Source organism: Hordeum vulgare, chromosome 2H (assembly GCF_904849725.1).
Source record: "Hordeum vulgare subsp. vulgare chromosome 2H, MorexV3_pseudomolecules_assembly, whole genome shotgun sequence".
NCBI lineage: Eukaryota > Viridiplantae > Streptophyta > Magnoliopsida > Poales > Poaceae > Hordeum > Hordeum vulgare.
The window spans coordinates 167,533,659-167,560,424 of record NC_058519.1 but is presented as its reverse complement, the minus strand read 5'-3'; the positions used below and the strand labels follow the sequence as shown (position 1 = coordinate 167,560,424).

Genomic DNA, 26,766 nt, shown 5'->3' with positions numbered 1-26,766 from the left:
CGAGTGGCCAAGCGACGTGTTCTTACGCGCCACTGGAATTTATGAGGACTTTTATCACTTGGTGGAAAACGCAGGCCTTACCGCCTTCGTTGAAGATAAGTGTCCGCAATACCTCCTCCTCACTAATATCTTCGTACAAAGCTTTAACTTCTATCCGAGGAAGAATCCTCCTATGGTTGAGTTCAAACTTTATTATATCCCCCAACACATGTCACTCCAAGATTTTTGCAATGTTTGCAAATTACCTTATGTTGGGGATATTCATGAACCTCGTCCAGGGGACTTGGAAGCTTTCATCGATACAATTGCTGTAGGAGAGGAGAGAGGAGTGTCTTGCGCTAGAGCTGCTAGCATACATTTTCCTGTGCTTCGGTACTTCTCATTATTTGTGGGAAAATGTTTGATTGGCCGTGGGAAAGCTGGGTCACTCAGTTCCCCAGATCTTGCGGTTTTGCGTGAAGCCCTTTATAATGATAAAACTTATAGCTTGGGCGCTATAGTAGCTCAACGGTTGAACACGAACCGTTCTAAGGGCATTGTCTATGGAGGTATCTATGCTACTCGTCTTGCTAGACACTTTGAGATACCTATTAGACTGGAGGAGGAAGAAGAGATTCTTCTTCCCGAGAGATATCTAGATTAAGATAGCATGGTTCGCCATGACTTTCTTGATAGAGATATAAATAGAAGGATGATTTATAACCTGGTGTTTAGTTAGGGTACTCGTGAGACTATTACTTTGCCTGCTCCTTCTTTGTTCAATCTTCATGCAGGCAGGTACATTATTATGCCCTCGGACATCTATGCATATTGGGGCTTAGCCCAACCACATGTGCCCATGCCCGAGCCACCAGTCGAGTACCAGATGCCAGTTTATCACTGAGAGCCAGAGGAGCTCACACAGCAGTGGCATCCTCAGTCAACTCCGGAGTACCACGGAGCTGGTTATTTCCCTCCATGGGAGTAGACCAACTTAGGCCAAAAGCCTAAGCTTGGGGGAGTACGTGTTTCTCACCGACTTTACATTCTTGCTTATGCTTTCACTTTGTTCGTCGGTGTTCACACTTTGCCACTGTATCATCCATGATAGTTTATTTCTTTTTCTCGTTTTCTTTTCGCGTGTCTGTCTAGTTTGAGAAAACCCAAAAATATTTTATTTTCTTCTTTTGCTTGTTGGGAGCTTTCCCGTGTAAATAGTTTTCTTTTTTCTTTGGGTCAAGGTAGAAGACCATGGTTACAATGTTTAGTGGCTCTCGCATGCATACCTGTTTAGTGTCAAAGAGCCATATTACTTTGTCTTCTCCTTTGTGTTTGCCTGCAGGTTCCAGCGTAGACCAATGCACGAGCACGCTTATTATTGTTCACATCATTCGATCGTGCAAGTGAAAGGCAATAATGACGATATACGATGAAGTGACTGAGCCTAGAAAAGCTGGTATGAACTCGATCTATTTTGTTTTTGTAAATATGACTAGCTCATCATGCCTGATTCAACTTTGTTGTGAAGGAAACATGTTTGCAATGACAACTTAGAGATCATAGTTGCTTATGCCATGCTTACTTAGCTAGGAGCTTATAATGGTTTGTCTTGGATGCCCACATGAATTTGAGATGACTGTGTTGTAGTATGATAGGATGGTATTCGCCTTTGAATGATTCAAGTGGCTTGACTTGGCGCATGTTCACGCATGTAGTTGAAACAAAATCAACATAGCCTCTATGATATTCATGTTCATGGTGATTTATGTCCTACTCATGCTTGCACTCAATGTTAGTTAATCTCAATGCATTTTGATGACTGTTGTCGCTCTCTAGTTGGTCGCTTCCCAGTCTTTTGCTAGCATTCACTTGTACTAAGCGGGAATACAGCTTGTGCATCCACTTCCATAAACCCAAAGTTGTTCCATATGACTCCACCATACCTACCTATATGCGGTATCTACCTGCCGTTCCAAGTAAATTTGCATGTGCCACTCTCTAAAACTTCAAGAAATAATCTGTTTTGCTTGCCCGAACTGCTCATGTGGTGACAGGGGGCTATCAGTATCTTCCATGCTAGGCGTGCTATCCTCGATATGTGTTTATTCAATATCATTCACGAGAAAGGGGTCGGTAATTGGAATTCCTAGTTCCATGCTCAAATCGAAAAGATAATTGCAAACAAAACTCCCCCAGGATTGATGTTGGCATGGATGGCACCCGAGTATTTGGCTAGTCGTGGAGTGTGATTGATTGGTGGTGGGGGAGTCAAAACTTTACTTTTCTGTTTGGGAACCGCCTATAGCATGTGTAGCATGGAAGATGTTGAGAACTCTTAGTAATTGTGTTCACAATGAAAGCATGCCACCCAAAATTATTATCTCTGTTTTCAAAGCTTGAGCTCTGGCACCTCTGCAAATCAATGCTTCCCTCTGCGAAGGGCTTGTTTATTTATGTTCCTGTCGAGTCACCCTCCTCTTATAAAAGCACCAATTAGAGAGCACCTCTGTCGTTTTTATGCTTCACTTTTAACTGTGTTGAGTATGACTGTGACTGGATCTTATTTTCCATGAATTACAATGTTTAGTCAGCCCTTGGTCTTTGAAGGTGCTCTGCATTTATGTTTTGCGGTCTCAGAAAGAGCTAGCGAGATACCATCTGTTCGTACTGCTTCATGTTGTTTTGATTGAAGTGTTGACATTTGAGGATTATTATTATTTGCTCGCTAGCTGATTATGTCATTAATATGAGTTTACCGTGAGACCTAGATGTCATTTGCTTATGTGGTTTGCTTGTGATCTTGCTGAAATTCTGGTTACGAGTTAGACATAGTTGCAACAACAAGATCAAACAAAGTTCGTCAAAGTTTTTCTTTTGTCTCTTTCAGTTTGTCAACTGAATTGCTTGAGGACAAGCAAGGCTTTAAGCTTGGGGGAGTTGATACGTCTCTGACGTATCTACTTTTCCGAACTCTTTTGCCCTTGTTTTGGATCTAATTTGCATTATTTGAATGGAACTAACCCGGACTAACGTTGTTTTCAGCAAAATTGCCATGGTGTTGTTTTTGTCCAGAAATAAAAGTTCTCGGCATGACCTGAAAATTTACGGAGAATTTTTCTGGAATTAATGAAAAATACGTGCGCAAAGATCCACTTGAGGAGGTGAGCCGTGAGCACACAAGCCCACCAGGCGCGGGCCCCCCTGGCCGTGCCTGGCAGGCTTGTGGAGCCCACGACGCTCCAGCGCCTCCAACCTCAGCTCTATTTAGTCCGTCTCGCCCGGAAAAAAATCAGAGAGAAGGATTCATCGCGTTTTACGATACGGAGGCGCCGCCACCTCCTGTTCTTCATCTAGAGGACAGATCTGGAGTCCGTTCTGGGCTCCGGAGAGGGGAGATCGTCGCCATCGTCATCGTCAACCTTCCTCCATCGCCAATTCCATGATGCTCTTCACCGTTTGTGAGTAATCTCATCGTAGACTTGCTGGACGGTGATGAGTTGGATGAGATCTATCATGTAATCGAGTTAGTTTTGAAGGGGATTGATCCCTAGTATCCACTATGTTCTCAATTGATGTTGCTACTACTTGGCTATGCTTAATGCTTGTCACTAGGGCGCGAGTGCCATGATTTCAGATCTGAACCTATTATGTTGTGGCCAATAAATGTGTGTTTTAGATCCTATCTTGCAAGTTGTAGTCACCTACTATGTGTTATGACCCGGCAACCCCGGACTGACAATAGCCGGAACCACTCCCGGAGATGACCATAGTATTAGGAGTTCATGTATTCACCAAGTGTTAATGCGTTGGTCCAGTTCTTTATTAAAAGGAGAACCTTAATATCTCGTAGTTTCCATTAGGACCCCGCTGCCACGGGAGGGATGGACAATAGATGTCATGCAAGTTCTTTTCCCTAAGCACGTATGATTACATATGGAATACATGCCTACATTAGATTGACGAACGGGAGCTAGTTACTTATCTCTCCGTGTTATAGCTGTTACATGATGAATCACATCCGGCATAATCATCCATCACCGATCCAATGCCTACGAGTCTTTTACTACTGGTCCTTGCTATGTTACTTTGCCGCTATTGCTGTCACTGTTGTTGTTGTTATTATGTTGCTACTGCTGTTACTTTGCTGCTACTAGTTACTGTTGCTACTGCTACTATCATACTACCTTGCTACTGATACTTTGCTGCACACACTAAATCTTTCAGGTGTGGTTGAATTGACAACTCAACTGCTAATACTTGATAGTATTTTTTCGCTTCCCCTTGAGTCGAATCAATAAATTTGGGTTGAATACTCTACCCTCGAAAACTGTTGTGATCCCCTATACTTGTGGGTTATCAATCATAAATCCACAATTCATCAGATCTCGACAAACACACCGGAAAAGAAAGTTACATCGGATAGATCTCCATGAAGATCATGGAGAACTTTGTATTGAAGATCCAAGTGAGAGAAGAAGTCATCTAGCTACTAGCTATGGACCCGAAGGTCTGTGGTGAACTACTCACGCATCATCGGAGAGGCAATGGTGTTGATGAAGAAGCTCTCCGTGTCCGAATCCCCCTTCGGTAGGGCACCAGAACGGTCCCCAGATGGGATCTCACGGAAATAGAAGCTTGCGGCGGCGGAAAAGTATTTTCGTGGCACTCTCTGTTGGTTTGGGGATTTTAGGGAATTTATAGGCGAAAGAGGTAGGGCAAAGGAGGCACGAGGGACCCGGGAGCCTGCTAGGCGCGCCCCCCTGGGGCGCGCCTAGGGGGCTCGTGGCCTCCTCCGTGGCCCTATATCTTGGTTCTCAAGTCTTCTGGATCCCTTCTGTTACGGAAAAAATTATCCCGAAGGTTTTATTCCGTTTGGACTCCATTTAATATTCTTATCTGAAAAAGGTCAAAAACACGGAAAAAACAAAAACTTGCACTAGGCACTGAGTTAATAGGTTAGTCCCAAAAATGATATAAAATAGCATATAAATGCATATAAAACATCCCAAGTTGATAATATAATAGCATGGAACAATAAAAAATTATAGATACGTTGGAGACGTATCAAGCATCCCCAAGCTTAACTCCTGCTCGTTCTCGAGTACGAAAGTGATAAAGACCGAACTTTTGATGTGGAATGCTACCTAACATATTTGTTCTTTGTAACTTCTTTACTGTGACATGAATGTTTAGATCCATAAGATTCAAAAAAATAGTTTAATACTGACATGAAAACAATAATACTTCAAGCATACTAGCAAAGTAATCATGAACTTTTGAAATAACAAGGCCAAAGAAAGTTATCCCTACAAAATCATATAGTCTGGCTATGCTCCATCATCCCCACACAACGAATTTAAATCATGCACAACCCTGGTATTGGCCAAGTAATTGTTTTCGCACTCTTACTTTCTCAAACTTCTTCAACTCTCACGCAATACATGAGCGTGAGCCATGAATATAGCACTATAGGTTGAATAGAGTGTGGTGGAGGTTGTGAGGCAAAAAGCAGGAGATGGTCACATCGACTTGGCGTATCAATGTGTTATGGAGATGCCCATCAATAGATATCAATGTGAATGAGTAGGGGTTGCCATGCAACGGATGCACTAGAGCTATAAGTGTATGAAAGCTCAAAAATAAAAACTAGTGGGTGTGCACTCAACTTGCTTGCTCACGAAGACCTAGGGCAATTTTGAGGAAGCCCATCATTGGAATATACAAGCCAAGTTATATAATGAAAATTCCCACTAGTATATGAAAGTGAAAAAACAAGATACTCTCTATCATGAAGGACATGGTGCTATTTTGAAGCACAAGTGTGGAAAAAGATAGTAGCATTATCCCTTCTCTCTTCTTCTCTCATTTTTTTGTATGGGCTCTTTGGCCTCCTTCTTCTTCTTTTTTTCATTTCATTTACCCCCTTTTTTGGTGGGCATCTTTGGTCTCTTTTTTATTTCCTCACATGTGACAATGCTCTAATAATGATGATCATCACACTTTTATTTACTTACAACTCGATACTTAGAACAATAATGACTCTAGATGAAATGCCTCCGGCAGTGTACCGGGATGTGCAACGATCTAGCTTAGCGTATGACGTTGAAACATCTCGTTAGCTATCTTACGATCATGCAATGGCAATATGAAAGTGATGGCACATTTCATGAGACGGAACGGTGGAAGTTGCATGGCAATATATCTCAGAATGGCTATGAAAATGCCATAATAGGTAGGTATGGTGGCTGTTTTGAGGAAGGTATATGGTGGTTTTGTGCACCGGTGAAAGTTGCGCGGCACTAGAGAGGCTAGAAATGGTGGAAGGGTGAGAGTGCATCTATACCATGGGCTCACATTAGTCATTAAGAACTCATATACTTATTGCGAAAGTTTTATTAGTAATCTAAAAAAAGTGCTAAACGCATACTCCTAGGGGAAGGGTTGGTAGGAGTTAACCATCGCGCGATCCCGACCACCACACAAAGGATGACAATCAATAAATCAATTATGCTCCGACTTCCTAACATAGCAGTTCACCATACGTGCATGCTACGGGAATCACAAACCTTAACACAAGTATTTCTAGATTCATAACACCCTACTATCATAACTCTAATATTACCATATCCATATCTCAAAACTAATTGTGACGAATCAAACTTCTCTTACTAATCAATGCACTTGAATATGAAAGTTTTTATTATATCCTCTTCGGATGCCTATCATATTTAGGACTAATTTCATAACACACGCCAATTACCAAGTTACTTAGTGTTGGGGCATAGTTTATGCCTAAGTAATTTTGGTGATTGATGACAGTACCGTAGAGGACTAACGTGTGTGTTAAGGTTTCAGATAACACACGTCAACGGCACAAGACGACTCGCCTCCTCGTTCATGGAATAGAAGCATGGCGTTCTCTACGATTCTCTTTATTTGAGTCATAGGAAAGCCGTACTATTAAGAGGGGAACCGTAGTGGAAAGGTTTGGGTGGAATCAATCTTTGCACGCGCACACTTCACATATTTTCCCCTTGCCGGCAACTTTGGAGTGGCTCCCTCCTTTGTGTTTTCCTTCATATTTGCAAATGGTCCCCCAACGGTAGTACCTCTAGCCCTAGCGGTAGTACCGCCCCTGGTCAGTGGTAGTATCGCTCCAGGAGCTTTGTACCGCCTGCCTAGCGGTTGTGCGTGGACGGACCTTTTTGCGAAGACTTTCTTGGCGGTGGTAGTGCTTGCACTACCAGGGGCCCAGCGGTAGTACCGCTAGACACGGGCTGTGAGTGGGAAAATGGTTGGATTTTTCCCCCACTATATAAAGGGTTCTTCTAGCTGTCGAACCTCATCTCTCACCTCCCCAAGCTCCATTGTTGCTCCCTAATCTCAAAAGTGTCCGATCTCTCTCCCTAGCCAATCAAACTTGTTGATTCTTTAGGGATTGGTTGAGAAGGCCTAGATCCATACTTCCACCAAGAGAAAAGTTGATTCCCCACCAATCCCTTGCAGGTCTTGTTACTCTTGGGTGTTTGAGCATCCTAGACGGTTGAGGTCACCCCGAAGCCATATTCCATTGTGGTGAAGCTTCGTGGTCTTGTTGGGAGCCTCCAAGCTTTGTGTGGAGTTTGCCCCAACCTTGTTTGTAAAGGTTCGGTCGCCGCCTTCAAGGGCACCTATAGCGGAATCACGGTACCTTGCATCGTGCGAGGGCGTGAGGAGAATACGGTGGCCTTAGTGGCTTATTGGGGAGCATTGTGCCTCCACACCGCTCCAACGGAGACGTACTTCCTGTCAAAGGGAAGGAACTTCGGTAACACATCCTCGTCTCCATCGGTTCCACTTATGGTTATTTCTAACCTTTACTTTGTGTATGCTTATGTTGTTGTCTATATCTTACTTGTCTTAATAGCTCTCGTTGTTAGCTTCATTAGGGTTCACCTCATTGTCGTAATATTTGTGAACCCATATGTTGTTTACCTTAACTTGCTAAGATTAACTAAAAAGTGGTCGTTGTCTATTCACCCCCCCTCTAGTCAACCATATCGATCCTTTCAATTGGTATCAGAGCCACGTCTCTTTATTAAGGGTTTAACCACCCGAAGAGTATGGAAGACGAAGAGGGAATTAACCATGGTCAATTCGAGGCCATGGACTTAACTTCGGTCACAAGGGACGACTTCAATACGGCTATGGCCGCCCTCAAGATGTCCTTGACGAACGAAGTCAAGACCATGCTTAAAGAGTTAATTGAGGGATTTAAAAGTTCACCCGAACCGGCTATAGTGGTTAAACCCACCGTCACCGATTCGGAGGCCAACTCCTCTAAGGAAGCGGCTAAAGGTATGCGACCTTCCTCATCTCACGAAAAGGATGGGACTGGAACATATGCCTCAGTTCCACCCCCCATGGTCTATGGAGGATCCGTTCCCGCACCACGTCTTAATACTGTTGGTCCTCCTCCTAAGCTTGTAAAAGGTGACTTTGCTAACTGGGTATTTTCTATTAAGTCTCATTTGAATCACAACTCAACAAACTTGTGGAGAATCATCGAGCAAGGATATTATCCCCATGATCCAAGCAACCTCACTCCAAGAGAAGATGCAGACAATCAATACAATCACTCCGCTTTGTTTATTCTCCAGTCTGCAGTGCCACCTGAAGATCTTCCTCACTTGCGTCCCTTCACTTTGTCCAAGGATTGTTGGGAGCATATTATGGTGTTGTACAAGGGAAGCTCAAGCATTCAACGATCCAACTATGAAGTGATACTTGATAAGGCCGATGAGTTTGTGATGAAGGAAGACGAGGACCCTCGTGATCTCTATCGGAGGGTCACTGCTATTGATGTGGCACTCAAGGATCATGGGAGCAAGGATGTGGATGATACATGGGTCAAGCGCAAGTTTCTTAAAGCCATCATGCCTTTCAACAAAGCCATGCCATCTGTCATTCGTCAGCGGCCAGACTTCCACTCCTTGTCTTCCAGTGAGGTGTTGGATGAATTCATTGCAATGTCAATCATGAACGAAACAGCCGACAATGCACTTGCTCGTGTTCGATCAAAGACAACTTCACCCAACCTTGCGTTGAAAGCAAAAGCAATGCTTGAAGAAGAAGAAGAGGATGAGGAAGAGGAGGGCTGCCCTGAAGACACAAAGTATGCCTATCATGAGCACATGGCTCTTGCATCAAGGAAATTCTGGGGCAACAAGAGGAACTCAAGACCCACCTTCACCAAGAACAACTCGAGTGGATTCAAACCCAAACAACGAGTAAGGACATGTTATAACTGTGGTAACGTGAGTCACTTCGTGGCCGAATGTCCCTATGAGAAAAGGGAAGACAACGGGGGCAAGCTCATTCGCAAAGACAAAACCAACTCATTTCCAATCAAGAACAACTTTGTGAAGAAACCTCACCCAAAAGGGATGGTGGCCCTTGAAGAATACCCTTCCGATGATGATGATGATACAGTGGCAACGACAACTGTTGATATTGCCACTACCTCTCCCCAGAAGGTGTCTCTCTTCAACGCCCCCAACGAGAACCACATCACCAAGTGCCTCATGGCAAAAGGTATCAATCAGGTAACTCCCATCATCAAGACCAACATCGCTACTGCTCCTTCATTGTTAAACTGTGTTGATGATACTGATGTTGTGGAACTTAATGAGCATGATCTTGACAAGTTTATGTGCACTGTTAAGGGAGAATCCAAGAAGCACTTTGTTGCTCTCTTAGAACAACTGGGTGAGGCCACTGACCTCATTGAGTATCATGAGGAGACCATCTTCGAGCTTTAGGGACACAGTCGTGACTATGCCGATGAAATTGCTGAATTATCTCTTGCTCTAGAAAAGGAGCGCACTCTTCGTTTGGCTCTTGAGGAGTCATACAACGATGACTGCGCTAAAATGCAAAAGAAACTAGATCATGATGTTGTTCTTACTCGTATGCTTAAGTCTGAAAAGTATGCTCTTGGGGTTGGCCATGACAGACTCAAGGAGGAGTTTGACACACTTGACAAGGCCCACAAGGTCTTGAAAGGTGCTCATTTCTCTGTGAAAGAGTCTCATGATCAACTCCAAGCAAATCTTACCAAGGAGATCTCTACTTGTCCTCCCTTTGTGTTAATTGATAATGCTTGTGCAACTAATCCCTGCTGCGAGCATGTACATCTTGTGGAGGAAAATGCCAAGTTAAAGGAGAAACTTGAGAAGGGCCTTGTGGCATGCATACAAGGTGAGAAGAGCCTGAACGACCTCTTGAGCACTCAAAAAGGTGTTGTAGGAAAGGAGGGACTTGGACTTACCTCCAAGTCAAACGGTAAAAGGAGGAACAAGAACAAACGATCTCCTACCCTCATGGACATCTTTGTCAAAGAGGGTGAGGGGACTCAGAAGGTGAACAGGAACAAGGTGGACTATGGAAACCTCAAGAAGGGCAAAACCATTCCTACTAACACAGCCGACAAATTTAATTCTTCTTATGTCTTATATCGTGCTAGTGATGGGCATGTTTATGCCAGATTTGTTGGTTCCTACGATGAGTATATTGAATGGGCTATCTGGGTTCCTAAGACCCTTGTCTCTAACATGAAAGGACCCATTAAAAAATGGGTACCTAAAACCAAGCCTTGATCTATTGCAGGAGTTTGCTTCCGGTGGGGTGTCATGGTTGCTCGATAGTGGAGCAACAAATCATATGACCGGAAGCAAGGACTTAGTGGTGGATGTGCATCCTTCTCCATCTATGCCCACCCATGTCCAATTCGCCGATGCATCCTCGTCAAAGGTATTGGGATTTGGTAAGGTGGTCGTCTCTCAAGATTTATCTATTGAGAAGGTCATTCTTGTTGAGTCACTTGCCTACAATTTACTTTCGGTTCGTCAACTCACAATTATGGGTTTTCCACATTCTTTAATCTTGATACTGTGGTCCTCCTGAAGAGCAAGACTCTTAAAGTAGCCTATGTTGGATATGTCGAAAATGGTCTTTATGTGGTGAACTTCTCAAAGCGACCCACTAAGACCGCGACATGTTTAATGGCTAAAGTTGATGTGGGCTGGCTTTGGCATCACCGTTTAGCTCATGTCAATATGAGATCTTTGCAAAGCCTTCTGACAGGGGACCATATTGGTGGACTAACAAATGTGAGTTTTGCTAAATATCGTGTTTGCAGTGCCTGCATTGAAGGAAAGATTCATGAAACTGCTCATCGTCCAACGACTCATATCTACACTAAGAGGCCATTGGAGCTTCTCCATATGGATCTGTTTGGTCCTCCATCATTTGATAGTCTTGGAGGCAGAAAGTATTGCTTGGTGATTGTTGATGACTACTCAAGATATACCTGGGTATATTTCTTTAAAAAGAAGAGTGAGACTCAACAAACGGTCATCAACTTTGCTAATGAAGCGCAACGTCAACATGAAGCAAAGATCTTGATGATTAGAAGTGACAACGGCACCGAGTTCAAGAACTACACCTTGGATGAGTTTCTAGGTGATGAGGGAATAAAACACCAATATTCTGCACCATATACCCCTCAACAAAACGGCGTGGCAGAAAGGAAGAACCAGACCTTGATAGACACTGCAAGGACAATGATGACAGAATTCAAATCTCCATATAACCTCTGGGCAGAGGCCATCAACACAACATGTCATGCATCCAATCGGCTCTATATTCGCAAAGGCTTGAACAAGACTCCGTATGAGATTCTAACTGGAAACAAATCCAATCTCAAGTACTTCCGGGTATTCGGTTGTAAGTGTTTCACTCTCAAGAAAGGTGCACGGTTAGCTAAATTTGATTCTAGAGCACATGAGGGCATCTTTGTTGGTTATGGTACAAACTCTCATGCTTACCGTGTCCTCAACAAGTCCACCGGACTCATTGAGGAGACGTGTAACGTGGAGTTTGATGAAAATAATGGCTCCCAAGTGGAGCAAAGTGGTCTTTGTGATGTAGGTGATGAAATTCCTCCCCAAGCCATAAGAAGAATGGGGATTGGTCAAATACTCCCCATTGAGGAACCCCTTGTGGCCGAAGAAGAAGGACAATGCTCTACTCAAGTGGAGCCATCACCTCCACAAGCCCCACACGCTTCTGATGAACAGAGAGAAAACTCTCAACAAAATGAACAAGCTCAAGGTCAAGATAAATTGCCCAACAATGATGATGTGTCTAGGGATATTCAAGTACTCTCCCAAGACTCCGAACCTGCTCATGATCAAGATCAAGTGCGGCCACGAGATCCAGATCAAGAGCAACCACAAATACAAGAACAAACTAGTGAACCTGCTCAAGTCGAAGGACAAGATGATCAGGAGACTGTCTCACAATTCCCTTTTGCAGCACCAACAGTCGGCTCAAGACGCAAGGGCAAGCAAAGTAAACAAGTCGATGCTCCCCCGTTATCTAATGAAGAACTCTTGGAGCGTCGAGCAGCCAAGATTGCGAACAAGCTGAGAGTCAAGTCACATCTTATGAAGAACGTACTTGGCAGTTTGAAAAGGAGAGTATCCACCCGTCAACAGATTTGGAATTATTGTGAGCATCACGCGTTTGTTTCGTATTTTGAACCTCAACAGGTACAGGAAGCGCTCGATGATGAGGATTGGCTTATGGCCATGCATGAAGAACTTAACAACTTCGAGCTCAACCAAGTCTGGGATTTAGTGCCTAGGCCAACGGAGGAACATAATGTCATCGGGACCAAATGGATATTCAAGAACAAGCAAGATGCCAATGGGATTGTGATTCGAAACAAGGCAATATTGGTGGCTCAAGGCTACTCCCAAGTCGAGGGTATCGACTACGGTGAAACCTTTGCCTCTGTTGCTCGTCTAGAATCTATTCGCGTGTTGCTTGCATTTGCTTCTCATCATAACTTCAAATTACAACAAATGGATGTGAAAAGTGCCTTTCTTAATGGTCCTTTAAATGAGTTGGTCTATGTCAAACAACCCCCGGGATTCGAACATCCCAAGCTCCCCAATCATGTGTACAAACTTAATAAGGCACTCTATGGCCTTAAACAAGCCCCACGTGCGTGGTATGAGTATCTTACTGAGTTGTTACAAGATCGTGGGTTTGAAATTGGGAAGATAGATCCCACTCTTTTTGCTAAGAGGGTTAAAGGGGATTTGTTCATATGCCAACTATATGTTGATGATATTATCTTTGGCTCTCCTAACATTTCCTTCAATGAAGAATTTGCTGCACTAATGACTGAGAAGTTTGAGATGTCCATGATGGGAGAGTTGAAGTTCTTCCTCGGTTTCGAGATTAAACAAGGTCTAGAAGGGACATTCATCAAACAAGCCAAGTACACTCAAGACATGCTCAAACGGTTCAAGCTCGAAGATGTCAAACCGGTCAAGTTCCCCATGCCAACAAGATGCAAGCTTGACAGTGATCCCAATGGTAAAGTAGTGGATCAAAAGGTATATCGCTCCATGATTGGATCCCTCCTTTACCTTTGTGCATCTAGACCGGATATTATGTTGAGTGTAGGGATATGTGCACGGTTTCAATCCGCACCAAAAGAAAGTCATTACATGGCTGTTAAGCGAATCTTTCGATATTTGGCTCATACCCCAAACTTTGGCCTTTGGTATCCCAAAGGAGTAAACTTCAATCTAGTTGGCTATTCTGACTCAGATTGGGTAGGAGATTGTGTGGATAGGAAGTCAACGTCTGGAGGATGCCAATTCCTTGGTCGCTCATTGGTAAGTTGGTCATCAAAGAAGCAGAATTGCGTCTCTTTATCATCCACCGAAGCTGAGTATGTGGCAGCTGCAAGTTGTTGTGCACAATTGCTATGGATGAGGCAAACTTTAAAGGATTATGGTGTCACTTGTGACAAAGTGCCTCTTCTATGTGACAATCAAAGTGCTATCAAGATTTCCCTCAACCCAGTGCAACATAGCAAAACCAAACATATTGATATTCGTCATCACTTCATTCGTGAACATATCAAGCTAGGTGATATTGAGGTTCACTTCATCCACACTGAAGAGCAACTTGCAGATATTTTCTCTAAGCCTCTAGATGAAGCAAGGTTCCGGGAGTTAAGGCACGAGCTAAATATCATTGATTCAAGTAATGTGGATTGAAACTAGGCATGTTGCACCTCACTATGCATTCTATCTTGGTCTAGATGTAGGCATGGACATAGGAGGAGCGTTGTTCTCTCAATGAACTTTTCCTCCCCCCATTATGCATAAATCGATCTAGTCTTTCACTTTAGCCATTGTCAAATGGCACTTGTGCTTCAAAGACGAGCATTGGTCATGAACCCAAGGATAATTCTTCGCGGTGTCATACCTTTGTCTCAAACATAGGTGGCCTCGGCCACCGCCCCCCCACCTTTCTCTCATATGGAAGAAAGGATATAAAATGACAAGTCAGTATATATTTCTGGTGCTATCTTCCTTTTCCACTTACTTGTCATTTGCCCACGTTCTTCTCTCATCCTAGGTCCCGTTGTGACATTTGCAGCGGTACTACCGCCAGGACCCCAGCGGTACTACCGCTAGGGATAGCGGTACTACCGCCAAGATCCCAATCTAACACGACCTAACTAGGAAATTTTTAGGGCTGTCTCAAGGGGGAGCGGTACTACCGCCAGGACCCCAGCGGTACTACCGCTGCATCCAGCGGTACTACCGCCAGGTCCACAGCGGTACTACCGCTGGCCCATACCCCTTGGGCTATATAAAGGAGGGGGAGCCCGTTTTTCCCTGGCTCTTTCTTCTTCCTCGCGGCTCCTCCCTCCCCAACCTCGAAATCCCCCTATTTTGATCTCTATTCGTGGAGCTCCTTCTCTCCGTTGGATTGGAGGGTTTGCTCCACTTCATCTTCCTCCTCCAAGGTCCATGAATCCCGGTAAAGCTCCTCCCCTTCTTCTCTTGGTTGATGTTCTTGTTCTAGGGTTAGGAGCATTGGTGGTTTGGATCCATGTCTTTAATCTTGTGCCTTGTTCTTGGATGGCATGAAGGAGATATTTGAGGGGAGTGTAGGTCCTATGAATCTTTGTTGTTTATTTTGCCATGCCCTAGGATTTACATGTTTTAGATCAAGCACTTGAACTATGTTTGGATTAGATCTAAAACTTGCTCTCTCTTGCCTAGGCATGTACTTATTTCGGTGGTACTTGTGATCTTCATGTGAGTAGGGTTGTGGTGGAGTTCTTAGTGTTCATACACAGCCCATGCCCCTCGTAAAATTCGTGTAGCCATATCTATGGGGTCTATTTTATCTGTCAGACCTGAAAATCAAACCCCAGCGGTACTACCGCCAGGGGTAGCGGTACTACCGCTAGGACCCCCAACGGTACTTCCGCCAGGGGTAGCGGTACTACCGCTAGGACCCCAGCGGTACTACCGCCAGGGGTAGCGGTACTACCGCCAGGAGGATTCACTATGTATTCTTTTCATGTGCTTGGCAATGAGTGTTTACTTTTCTGCCTTTTCTAGTTCATTGCCTTGACTCTTTTTGTTGCTCCTTTTCGGTGTGTGTTTTGTGTCACAAGTGGTGCTCGCCGCTCGAACCCCTCACGGGACACGCATTCAAAGCATTATCGCAACCCAGAGGCTCCAGAGGGCTCTGCCACTTCAGGTCTGCAACCCAAAAAGCAGGCCTTCAAGAAGACCACTCACAAGGACAAGGGGATCAATGTCCGCACAATGCCCCCTAAGGACTTTCTGCGGTTCCGCACTCAAAACCATTATCTCCAAGAGCGGGCTGTGATCAAGAATGTTGAGCATGTTTGGGCAAGGGATCACTGCAGGATCTACCGTCATATTGTCATGAATTTCAAGAAGAACTCTGTCCCCGTTCAGTGGATTGACCTGGCTCACCTTCAGCGGAACCTGGACTACTTTGGTGATGCTCTTTCTCTGATTGACAAACTCGGCATCAAGGACATCATCACTTTCAAGACAGACTTTGACCCCAATGTTGTTGCCCTGTTCTATGTCACGGTTCACTTCTCTCCTGATGACGAGCGCTCCATGGTGTGGATGACTGGGACTCAGAAGATGACCGGTACCTGGCGTGAATTCATGGCATTCCTCAAGGTTGAGTTCCAGGGAGCTGACACTCCACTTGGGTCGCGTCCTCATGCTGCAGCTTCCACTGATAGGGCCCCCGCCAAGGACAGATTGCAGCTACTCTATGTGAAGAAGGGAGTGCTCCCCAGGCATCTGGACATTATGCATCGGATCTTCCGCAACACCCTATTTCCTCGCATTGGCAACTTCGACGAGGTACATGGCTCTCTGGCTGAGATGCTACTGCTCTGTGAGGAGGCTATGACTAAGGAGTCTACCCCACTTGATATTTCTGATATTATGTTCACTGAGCTCTAAAACTGCATCATGATGCGCAAGGTTCCCATCTACGGGCCCTATCTGTTTGCTTATATCCGTCAGAAGTGGCAGGACACCTATCCGCAGGAGGAGTTATACGTTCAGGATGACTACATTGTGCACGATCCTGTCAAGCTTCGCGTCAAGGATAAATGGGCCAACCCATCAACTTCCTCTCAGCACATGGATACTGACACAGAGACTGCAGCTGACAGAGGAACCGCCTCTCAGTCCCGCTCTTCTGCCATGCCATCTTGGGCCATCAAACTGCAGGATAAGATGAAGACTCTATTCTGTATGCAGGCTAAGGGCCAGTACCAGGCGCATGTGGCTCAGAAGGAGAGCCGCCAGAGGAACAAGCGTGTCCTAAGGACTCTTGATGTTGACATCTCCAGCGGGTCAGAGGACGACATCACTCCAGAGGCTACTTGGATGCAGGCTCAAGGTTACAAGTGGTCTGGCGTTGAGGAGGAAGAGGAGGAGCAGGACGATCCGGAGGGTACCGACGAGTCTGGCGATGCTGAGGATGAGGAGTAACCACCTGTGGCGTTAGGTGTGCCCCTTTTTGGTGTCTTGTGCCAAAGGGGGGGAGAGTCTAGGAGCTAGATTTGCTTTCAGAGTCGAACTTTGCTTTGCTTTCTTTCGTGTTTTTCTTCGAACTTGGTTTGCTTCTAGTTGCTATCGTTTGTGAGACATGAACTTATGTGAGATTTATTTCCATCATATGTTGTGAGTCATATGCCCAATATTGTCATATATCTCTATCTTTTTGTTCTCATATTATTCTCTGTGCAAATCCGGTATTGTCATCAATCCACCAAAAAGGGGGAGATTGTTGGGGCATAGTTTATGCCTAAGTAATTTTGGTGATTGATGACAGTACCGTAAAGGACTAACCGTGTGTGTTAAGGTTTCATATAACACACGTCAACGGCACAAGACGACTCGCCTCCTCGTTCGTGGAACAGAAGCACGACGTTCTCTACGATTCTCTTTATTTGAGTCATAGGAAAGCCGTACTATTAAGATGGGAACCGTAGTGGAAAGGTTTGGGTGGAATCAATCTTTGCACGCGCACACTTCACATATTTTCCCCTTGCCGGCTACTTTGGAGTGGCTCCCGCCTTTGTGTTTTCCTTCATCTTTGCAAATGGTCCCCTAGCGGTAGTACCGCTGGGCCTAGCGGTAGTACCGCAGTCCCCAGCGGTAGTACCGCTGGGCCTAGCGGTAGTACCGCAGTCCCCAGCGGTAGTACCGCTGGGCCTAGCGGTAGTACCGCAGTCCCCAACGGTATTACCGCTAGCCCTAGCAGTAGTACCGCCGGAGTGCTAGCGGTGGTACCGCTGCAGCCAGCGGTAGTACCGCTAGCTGGCGGTAGTACCGCCCCTGGTCAGCGGTAGTACTGCTCGAGGAGCTTTGTACCGCCTGCCTAGCGGTTGTGCGTGGACGGAACTTTTTGCAAAGACTTTCTTGGCGGTGGTAGTGCTTGCACTACCAGGGGCCCAGCTGTAGTACCGCTGCCGCCAGCGGTAGTACCACTGGAGTGCCAGCGGTAGTACCGCTGCACCCAGCGGTAGTACCGCTAGACACGGGCTGTGAGTGGGAAAACGGTTGGATTTCCCCCCCACTATATAAAGGGTTCTTCTAGCTGTGGAACCTCATCTCTCACCTCCCCAAGCTCCATTGTTGCTCCCTAAGCTCAAAAGTGCCCGATCTCTCTCCCTAGCCAATCAAACTTGTTGATTCTTTAGGGATTGGTTGAGAAGGCCTAGATCCATACTTCCACCAAGAGAAAAGTTGATTCCCCCGCCAATCCCTTACGGATCTTGTTACTCTTGGGTGTTTGAGCATCCTAGACGGTTGAGGTCACCTCGAAGCCATATTCCATTGTGGTGAAGCTTCGTGGTCTTGTTGGGAGCCTCCAAGCTTTGTGTGGAGTTTTCCCCAACCTTGTTTGTAAAGGTTCGGTCGCCGCCTTCAAGGGCACCTATAGTGGAATCACGGTACCTTGCATCGTGCGAGGGCGTGAGGAGAATATGGTGGACTTACTGGCTTATTGGGAGCATTGTGCCTCCACACCGCTCCAACGGAGACGTACTTCCTGTCAAAGGGAAGGAACTTCGGTAACACATCCTCGTCTCCATCGGTTCCACTTGTGGTTATCTCTAACCTTTACTTTGTGTATGCTTATGTTGTTGTATATATCTTACTTGTCTTAATAGCTCTCGTTGTTAGCTTCATCACGGTTCACCTCATTGTCGTAATATTTGTGAACCCATATGTTGTTTACCTTAACTTGCTAAGATTAATTAAAAAGTGGTCGTTGTCTATTCACCCCCCTCTAGTCAACCATATCGATCCTTTCACTTAGAGAGAGCGCTCTCAAAATGATATAAGTGAAGATCACGAGTTTTTATTTCTACAAAATATGACACCGCCGTGCTCTACAAAGATTTAAGTGAAGCACTAGAGCAAAATTATCTAGCTCAAAAGATAGAAGTGAAGCTCATGGGAGAAAAATTATCTAGCTCAAAAGATATAAGTGAAGCACATGCGAGCTAAATTGCCTAACTCAAAAGATATAAGTGAAGCTCATTGAGTATTCTAACAAATTCACGATGAGTGCATGTCCCTCTCAAAAGGTGTGCATCAAGGATGATTGTGATAAAACAAAAAGCAAAGACTCCTATAATACATGACGCTCCAAGCAAAACACATATCATGTGGTAAATAAAAATATAGCTCCAAGTAACGTTACCGATGGATTGAAGACGAAAGTGGGGATGCCTTCCCGGGGCATCCCCAAGCTTAGGCTTTTTGGTGTCCTTGAATTTGGCTTGGGATGACTTGGGAATCCCCAAGCTTAGGCTATTTCCACTCTTTATTCCATTGTCCATAAGAACATCACCCAAAACTTGAAAACTTCACAACACAAAACTTAAACAGAAACTCGTGATATCATTAGCATAAGAAAACAAACCACCAACTTTTTAGGTACTGTAGTAAACTTAATTTCAATTTATATTGATGTTATATTACTGTATTCTCACTTCTACATGGCTCGTACCCCCCGATACTAACCATAGTTTCATCAAAATAAGCAATCAACACAACAAAAAACAGAATCTGTCAAAAACAGAACAGTGTGTAGCAATCTGTATATTTCGTATACCTCTGCTATCCAAAAAATTCTGAAACAATTATGATAATTAGGGAAATTTTCATATCAATCATAAGAAAAAAGAATCAACTCAAAAGCTCTTTCTGGATAGGAATTAAAAACAATTTCGTGAGCACAAAGTTTCTGTCTTTTTTCAGCATGATTAAACAACTATCACCAAAACTAATCATAAAGGTTCTACTTGGCACAAACACTAATTAAAACATAAAAAACACAATCATAAAAGAATCATGATGGTGTGGACTCAACAAAACATAAAGTAAAAAGCAAAAATAAATTTATTCATTGGGTTGCCTCCCAACAAGCGCTATCGTTTAACGCCCTTAGCTAGGCGTAAGGCAATAGATTTAAGTGTTGTCATCTTTAGTGCTCGAGCCATAAGTAGCTTTCATAATGGATTCATAAGGCAATTTTATTTTCTTTCTAGGAAAGTGTTCCATGCCCTTATTTAATGGAAATTGAAATTTAATATTCCCTTCCTTCATATCAATAATAGCACCAATAGTCCTAAGGAAAGGTCTACCAAGAATAATGGGACATGTCGGATTGCAATCAATATCAAGCACAATGAAATCTACGGGCACATAGTTCCTATTTGCAATAATAAGAACATAATTTATCCTTCCCATAGGTTTCTTAATAGTAGAATCCGCAAGATGCAAATTAAGAGAGCACTCATCAATCTCATTGAAACCTAGAACATCGCATAAAGATTTTGGAATTGTGGAAACACTAGCACCCAAATCACACAAAGCATGGCATTCATAATTTTTAATCTTAATTTTTATAGTATGTTCCCACTCATCATGAAGTTTTCTAGGAATAGATATTTCTAACTCAAGTTTCTCTTCAAGAGATTTCACCATAGCATCAACGATATGTTTGGTAAAAGCCTTATTTTGGCTATAAGCATGTGGAGAGTTTAGCATGGATTGCATCAAGGAAATACATTCAATCAAAGAGCAACCATCATAATTAAATTCCTTGAAATCCAAAGTAGTAATTTCATCACTATTCAAAGTTTTGATATCCTCTACTCCACTTTTAGTATTTTTAGCATCAAGATAAATAGACTCCAAATCATTTATCAATCCTATTAATGAGGATGTCACAATTTCAAGTGTGGTTCTTGAACACCGGTTCCATACACCTTGGGTCTAAATTTTTAAGTTTGATTCTTGGTACCACATATAGTATGTCCCTCATTTAAGAGCCAAGGTTATCAAACCAATAGGAGACACCACACACATAACATCAATAATACATGCACACAGACACAAAACAAATGCTCGCATCGAGCGAAAGCAAAAAGGTTGTCAATCCCCGTGTTCCCGACAATTGCGAGGATTAAATCCGATAGTGATACGTATATAATAACATCAAATAAAAGGTAAATAAGAACACATAAATTGTGTTCTTGGTATTTAATAGGAAAATTCGAACCGGGTGCCATAGCATTCACTAGAGGCATCTCTCTCATAAGCATAATGTGATGGGCACACAAATTATTGTAGGTCAATTGATACAAAAGCACATTGTTATGATTGTGATTTTTCATGGCATAATTCATATGTAGGCATTAGGTCCATGAGAAGTAGATCGTTAAACTTACAGACGCCTACTACTATTACTCCACCCCTTGACCGTTATCCGGCATGCATTGCAAGGTATTAAGTTCGTAAAAAACATAGTAATGCTTGAAGCAAGATGACATAATATAGACAAGATAAGACCAATAAACATGTTTAGATCCCATTGTTTCATTCTTAATATGAACAATACAATGCATGCCTTGCAACCCCTCCTGTCACAGAGTAACGACACCGCAAGATTGAACTCACTAGTATGCACCACTCCCTTTGAAGATCAACTTGTTAATTTGGCCAAATAAAGCTTATACATCGAAAACCATACATAGATATCAAATTACACATAATAGATCCGAGAAGATGCAAATTTCAATCAATAATATGATCATAAACTCACAATTCATCGAATCCCAACAAACGTATCGGAAGAATCACATCAAATAGGTCTTCAAAGATATCATTTTATTGAAGATCATAAGAGAGAGAGAGAGAGAGAGAGAGAGAGAGAGAGAGAGATAGATAGATAGATAGATAGATAGATAGATATATAGATAGAGATAGAGAGAGAGAGAGGGAGGGAGGGAGAGAGAGAGAGTTGTCTATCTATTGCTATGGACCCATAGGTTTTGTGAGGAACTACACACACATCATCTTGGAGCCAACACTTTGGGAAAAGCTTCCAGATGGGATAGTAGAAGAACAGAGGCTTGCGGCGGTGATAAAATTTATGTGGGTCTCGCTCGGGGGGTTTCCAAATATATGAGAATATATAGTGCCGGAATTAGGTGACGGAGGTTTCCACGGGGCACAAGCTTACACGCGCGCCCCATAAGGGGCACATCCATTGAGCTTGTGGCTCCCTCTTATGCCTTTTGGCTCCTCCCGAAGTTTCTAGGGTCTCTTCTGGTCCATAAAAAACCACCTTAAAATTTCATCGTGTTTGGACCTCGTTTGATATGGTTTTCCTGCGAAACAAAGAAATAGGCAAAAAAAGAAACGAACACTGGGCATTATGTTATTAGACTAGCCCACAAAACAATATATAATGGCATATATCTCATATAATATCATGAAACAATCAAAAACTATAAATGAGTTGCGGACATATCAACCACCTATTCTCTACTAGAAAAGTATGATCACTGATATGGTGGAAGTTTTCACACATGTGAGTATGTGATAGCACAATTAGAAAACACTGAAATATATAGAGAGGAAAATCCAGAAAAGTAAACAAATTTAAGAAAAAAAACATAAAGTTGGAAAATAGTAAATGTTAAACAAGCAAATACATGAAAAAAGAAACATATAAATTTGGAAAGCACAAGAACTCCTGAAAAGTTAAATCATCTTTTGGAATTACAGAAATATAAAATGGAAAAAATAAAATTATTTTGAAAATAAGGAACACAAGTAATTTTGTAAATATAGTATCCATGAAGAATAATCGCCACCAACATTTTTATTTTTCATTAAATTATTATTTTTGTATTGTTTATTTTTCATTTTCCAAAAAATATTATGTTTTCATTTTATTTTTTCCACATAAAAAATTATCTAAAGTCAACTTCTGCTCGTGAGCTCAAATGAGACCACGTTGAACCATAAAACCCAAAATAATTGTAAACAAATTGAAAAATTCTGAAATTCTTTGTGGCAAACTTTCACAAATATTTTGAATGTTTGCAAAGTTTCATCATGATATGACATTCATAGAAGTCGCGACAAACTAAATCAACACTCTAAGATGCTACCAAAAATAACACTCTTGGATCATCGATTTTGTTTTTCCCCCACGACTTCCATAAATGTCGTTCCACGATGATTTTTCTAGCACTTAGTACATTTGTCAATGTTTGCCACAAAAAAATTCAGATTTTTTTCATTTGTATTTCTTTTTCATTTTTTTGGATTATAATGTTCACCTGAACTCATTTGAGCTCGATCTGAGAGTACGTCGAAAGGAATTCTATGTTTTATCTACTTACATACTCCCTATGTTTTTAAATATAAGTCCTTTTAAAGATTTTAATATGTTTTATCTACTTACATACTCCCCACGTTTCTAAGTATAAGCCCTTTTAGAGATTTTAATACAACCTACATTCAGATTATATAGATGTATTTTTACCGTGTAGATTCATTCATTTTTCTTTCTATCTAGTTTATATTGAAATCTCTAAAATGACTTATATATAGGAATGGAGGAAGTGGATGGATCTGATTATATTTATGTCCTGACCATGCTGCTAGCGAAACCTTGCCACATCGCCGGTTACAATGTTTCATTTTGGCCGTGAAGTAAATTTGCCTGGTTTCAAGAGTCTAAAGTCAAAGATGCGTGACACATATTCCGGGATACAGACTATAGCATAGAATCAACCAACCGTTCCTGGAAAAATGAATTTATTATCGTTGGTTGCAATTTAAAAAATAATAATAATAAGATAACGAAACAGTCAAGAGACATTGCTGACCATTCCAAAACCAAGTAAACACATGGCACCCTAGAAGTACCATGACTTCGTATGGAAATTTACTTTGGCACATGGGAGCATATGCTCCTGCCACACCTAAAAACATGTTAAAATATCAAAAAATGCTGAACAAAAATTTGGCGCGTACAACTCGATATTCTATGTGCGTATGTTAAGTTTTGTGGAAGATCGATTTTTTTGTATGCCCTCCATAAAAATGATAAAAAGATGCCGCAAAAAGCACTTTGAAACATCAAAAATGGCCTTTTTTCACACGCGACACAAAAGTTGCCGATTTTTCCGAACCAACTTTATGATTATCTATAATGTAGAGATATACGTGCCAGACTACATTTCAAAATTTTATGACATTTTAAAATATGTTTAAAGCACGTTTTGATAACAATGCTCCTCGGTGACAAAACGCCCCTCTCAACTTCGTATGGCTTATACGAGTATTTCTGTGAATATGACCATAAGATTTGAGTACCATGATTAGCATGATACTGGAAAGGGTAGCAAAGATACTTTTTTTCCCTAAAACAATATCAAGGGTACTTTGAGTGAACGAAAAAAGGGAAGACAAAAACAGCAAAGAAACTTTTGATGTAACCATACGGCGGTACCAACTGGAACCGATCCAAGAGATGACGAAGTTTTATGCCCGTTTTCCTCAAAATGATCTGGCGCTAGCTAATCTACGAGCTCGTACGCCATAACATGCGGATCAATATCGTGACTGGGCTTCACATGACGGCGGTGGAGCAGGAGCACCGGAGTACGTAGGGGGGGTGATTACCCAAATGCCCTATGCATGGTTTGTTGCCTACGTGGACCCTCAGGTCATCAAGGATACACCCCCTCCCATATATATATCCATATATTTAACATATCGTGACTGGATCTCACATGTGCTGCGGGTGTCCTCACATTATTCAATCCATGAATAATGCAGCTCGTCGATCCCCATAGCAATCGATCTTGTGCGTTGAAATCCTTGTTGGAGCACCTGCACTGCGCTGCTCCGTTGACGTACCCCTATCCCGCCCGTATAAATACCCCCACACTCTCATCCTTCTCCCCACACAACCAGTGAGCAGCCAAGATAAGCTAGCGGCAAACGCACAAAAGCGCGCCCGCGAACCGTGCGAATGGCTGACACGGCCGCCGCCCCGCTCCTGACAAGCCACAAAACAAGGCCGGCCAAGGCACCGTCGATCGATGACACCATCGAGACGTACATGGGCGCCACCGGCGCCCTGCAGCTCCTCAAGGCCGTGTTGCTGGCCTTCGCGTGGGCCTTCGACGCGCAGCAGGTGTTCATCTCGGTGTTCACCGACGCCGAGCCTCGGTGGCACTGCACCGGCGCCGACGCGTCCTGCTCGGCTGCCACGGCATCGCCGTGCGCGCTCCCGTCCGGCGCGTGGGCGTGGGACCGCCCGGCCGTGACGTCGGTGATCTCGGAGTGGTCGCTCAAGTGCGCCGGCCCGGCGCTCGTCTCCCTCCCGGCATCCTCGTTCTTCGCCGGCTGCCTCGCCGGCGGCTTCCTCCTCACGACGCTCGCCGACTCGCTCCTGGGCCGCAGGAAGATGCTGCTCGTGTCCATTGTGTCCATGTCCGTCGCTGGCGTGCTCACCGCGTTCTCGCCGAACGTGTGGGTGTACGCCGCCCTGCGTTTCATGTCCGGGTTCGGCAGGTCCATGGTTGGCACGTGCACGCTGGTCCTCTCCACGGAGCTCGTCGGCAAGAGGTGGCGCGACACGGTGTGCGTGGCGGGGTTCTTCTGCTTCACCCTCGGGTTCCTGTCGCTCCCGGCGCTCGCCTACACGTTCCGGGAGGAATCGTGGCGGAACATGTATCTGTGGACGTCCGTGCCTTCCCTCTGCTACTCCATCCTATTCTACTTCCTCGTCCAGGAGTCGCCACGATGGCTTCTGGTGCGCGGCCGGAAGCAGGACGCCATCGAGACGCTGCAGCAGATCGCCTCGCTCAACGGCAACAGCATCACGTCCAGCTTCTCCATGCTGCACGCCTGCACCATGAACAATGACACGGCGGGGGAGAGCAGCGGTGACAGCGTGTTCGCCACGCTGCACTCCATGTGGGAGCGCCCGTGGGCGCTCCGGAGGCTAGCGGCGATCATGACGGCCAGCTTCGGCGTCGGCATGGTCTACTACGGCATGCCGCTCAACGTCGGCAACCTGGGGTCCAACCTCTACCTGAGCGTCACGTACAACGCGCTGGCCGAGCTGCCGTCGTCCATCCTCTCGTGGCTCCTGATGGGCAGGATCAACCGTCGGAGCTCGGTGATCGGGCTCACAGGGGCGGCGGGGGTGTGGAGCCTCGCGTGCGTCATCATCCCGCAGGGCGGCGCGCGGATGGCCGCCGAGCTGCTCTCCTTCTTCGCGACGTGCACGGCGTTCAACGTCATTATGATGTACTCCATCGAGCTGTTCCCGACGTCCGTGCGAAACTCGGCGGTGGGGCTGGTAAGGCAGGCGCTGGTGCTGGGAGGCGTGGCGGCGCCGGTGCTCGTCGCGCTGGGCCGCGAGAGGAGCTTTTTGTCGTTCGGCGTGTTCGGGCTCGTCGTCGGCTGCTTCGGCATGTTCGCAGCCTGCCTGCCGGAGACGCGGGGAAAGGGCATGTCGGACACCATGGACGAGGAGGAGCACAAGGAGGCGACGGTGGCCGCTTGCACCGTCAACGATGCCGACTGTAACAGCGGCCTCGTGTAATTAAACTGCGGGTTGATGTACAAAGTTGTTCCCGTTCCAATCAAGTAAACTGCCGCCAGGTCGCAGCACATTACTCAAATCGCCTGCCTTCCAAAGGATAAATTATAACAACTCTGATAAGCTCTCATCAAAGTCCGGTGATGAGTAGAAAACACCACTCAAACATAAATCCTCACAATATACAAACTCTAAGGCAAAATGGTTTGTCCTACGAGCAGTTTTAACTTGCTTCCTTTTAGGTAAATGTTTACCCCGGCACGCCGGCCGAAGTCTTTCGTCGCTCGCGCGGACGTGCTATCCGTTTTTAATCGAGCGGTCCTCGTTTACCCGTCCAGGCTCATATGCAACAGACTCTTTCCTAGCTACACATCCAGTGCCTTATCCATCCATCAACCGCTCTTCTTCCCCCTCCAGCTTTTCTCCCGTTGG

The 26,766-nt window shown here is 44.4% G+C and overlaps 1 protein-coding gene across 1 annotated transcript; it reads left to right on the top strand.

Annotated features, from left to right (window-relative positions):
* The first annotated feature begins 24,674 nt into the window (after nucleotides 1–24,674).
* On the top strand, nucleotides 24,675–26,416 carry LOC123429856 (organic cation/carnitine transporter 2-like). The gene has a single exon (XM_045113831.1). The coding sequence runs from the start codon at nucleotides 24,754–24,756 to the stop codon at nucleotides 26,335–26,337; it is 1,584 nt and encodes a 527-aa protein (XP_044969766.1). The 5' UTR covers nucleotides 24,675–24,753; the 3' UTR covers nucleotides 26,338–26,416.
* Nucleotides 26,417–26,766: the final 350 nt, after the last annotated feature.

Excerpts from the sequence above, each read along its gene's own strand:
- LOC123429856 (XM_045113831.1), top strand. The coding sequence starts at position 24,754 with ATGGCTGACACGGCCGCCGCCCCGCTCCTGACAAGCCACAAAACAAGG.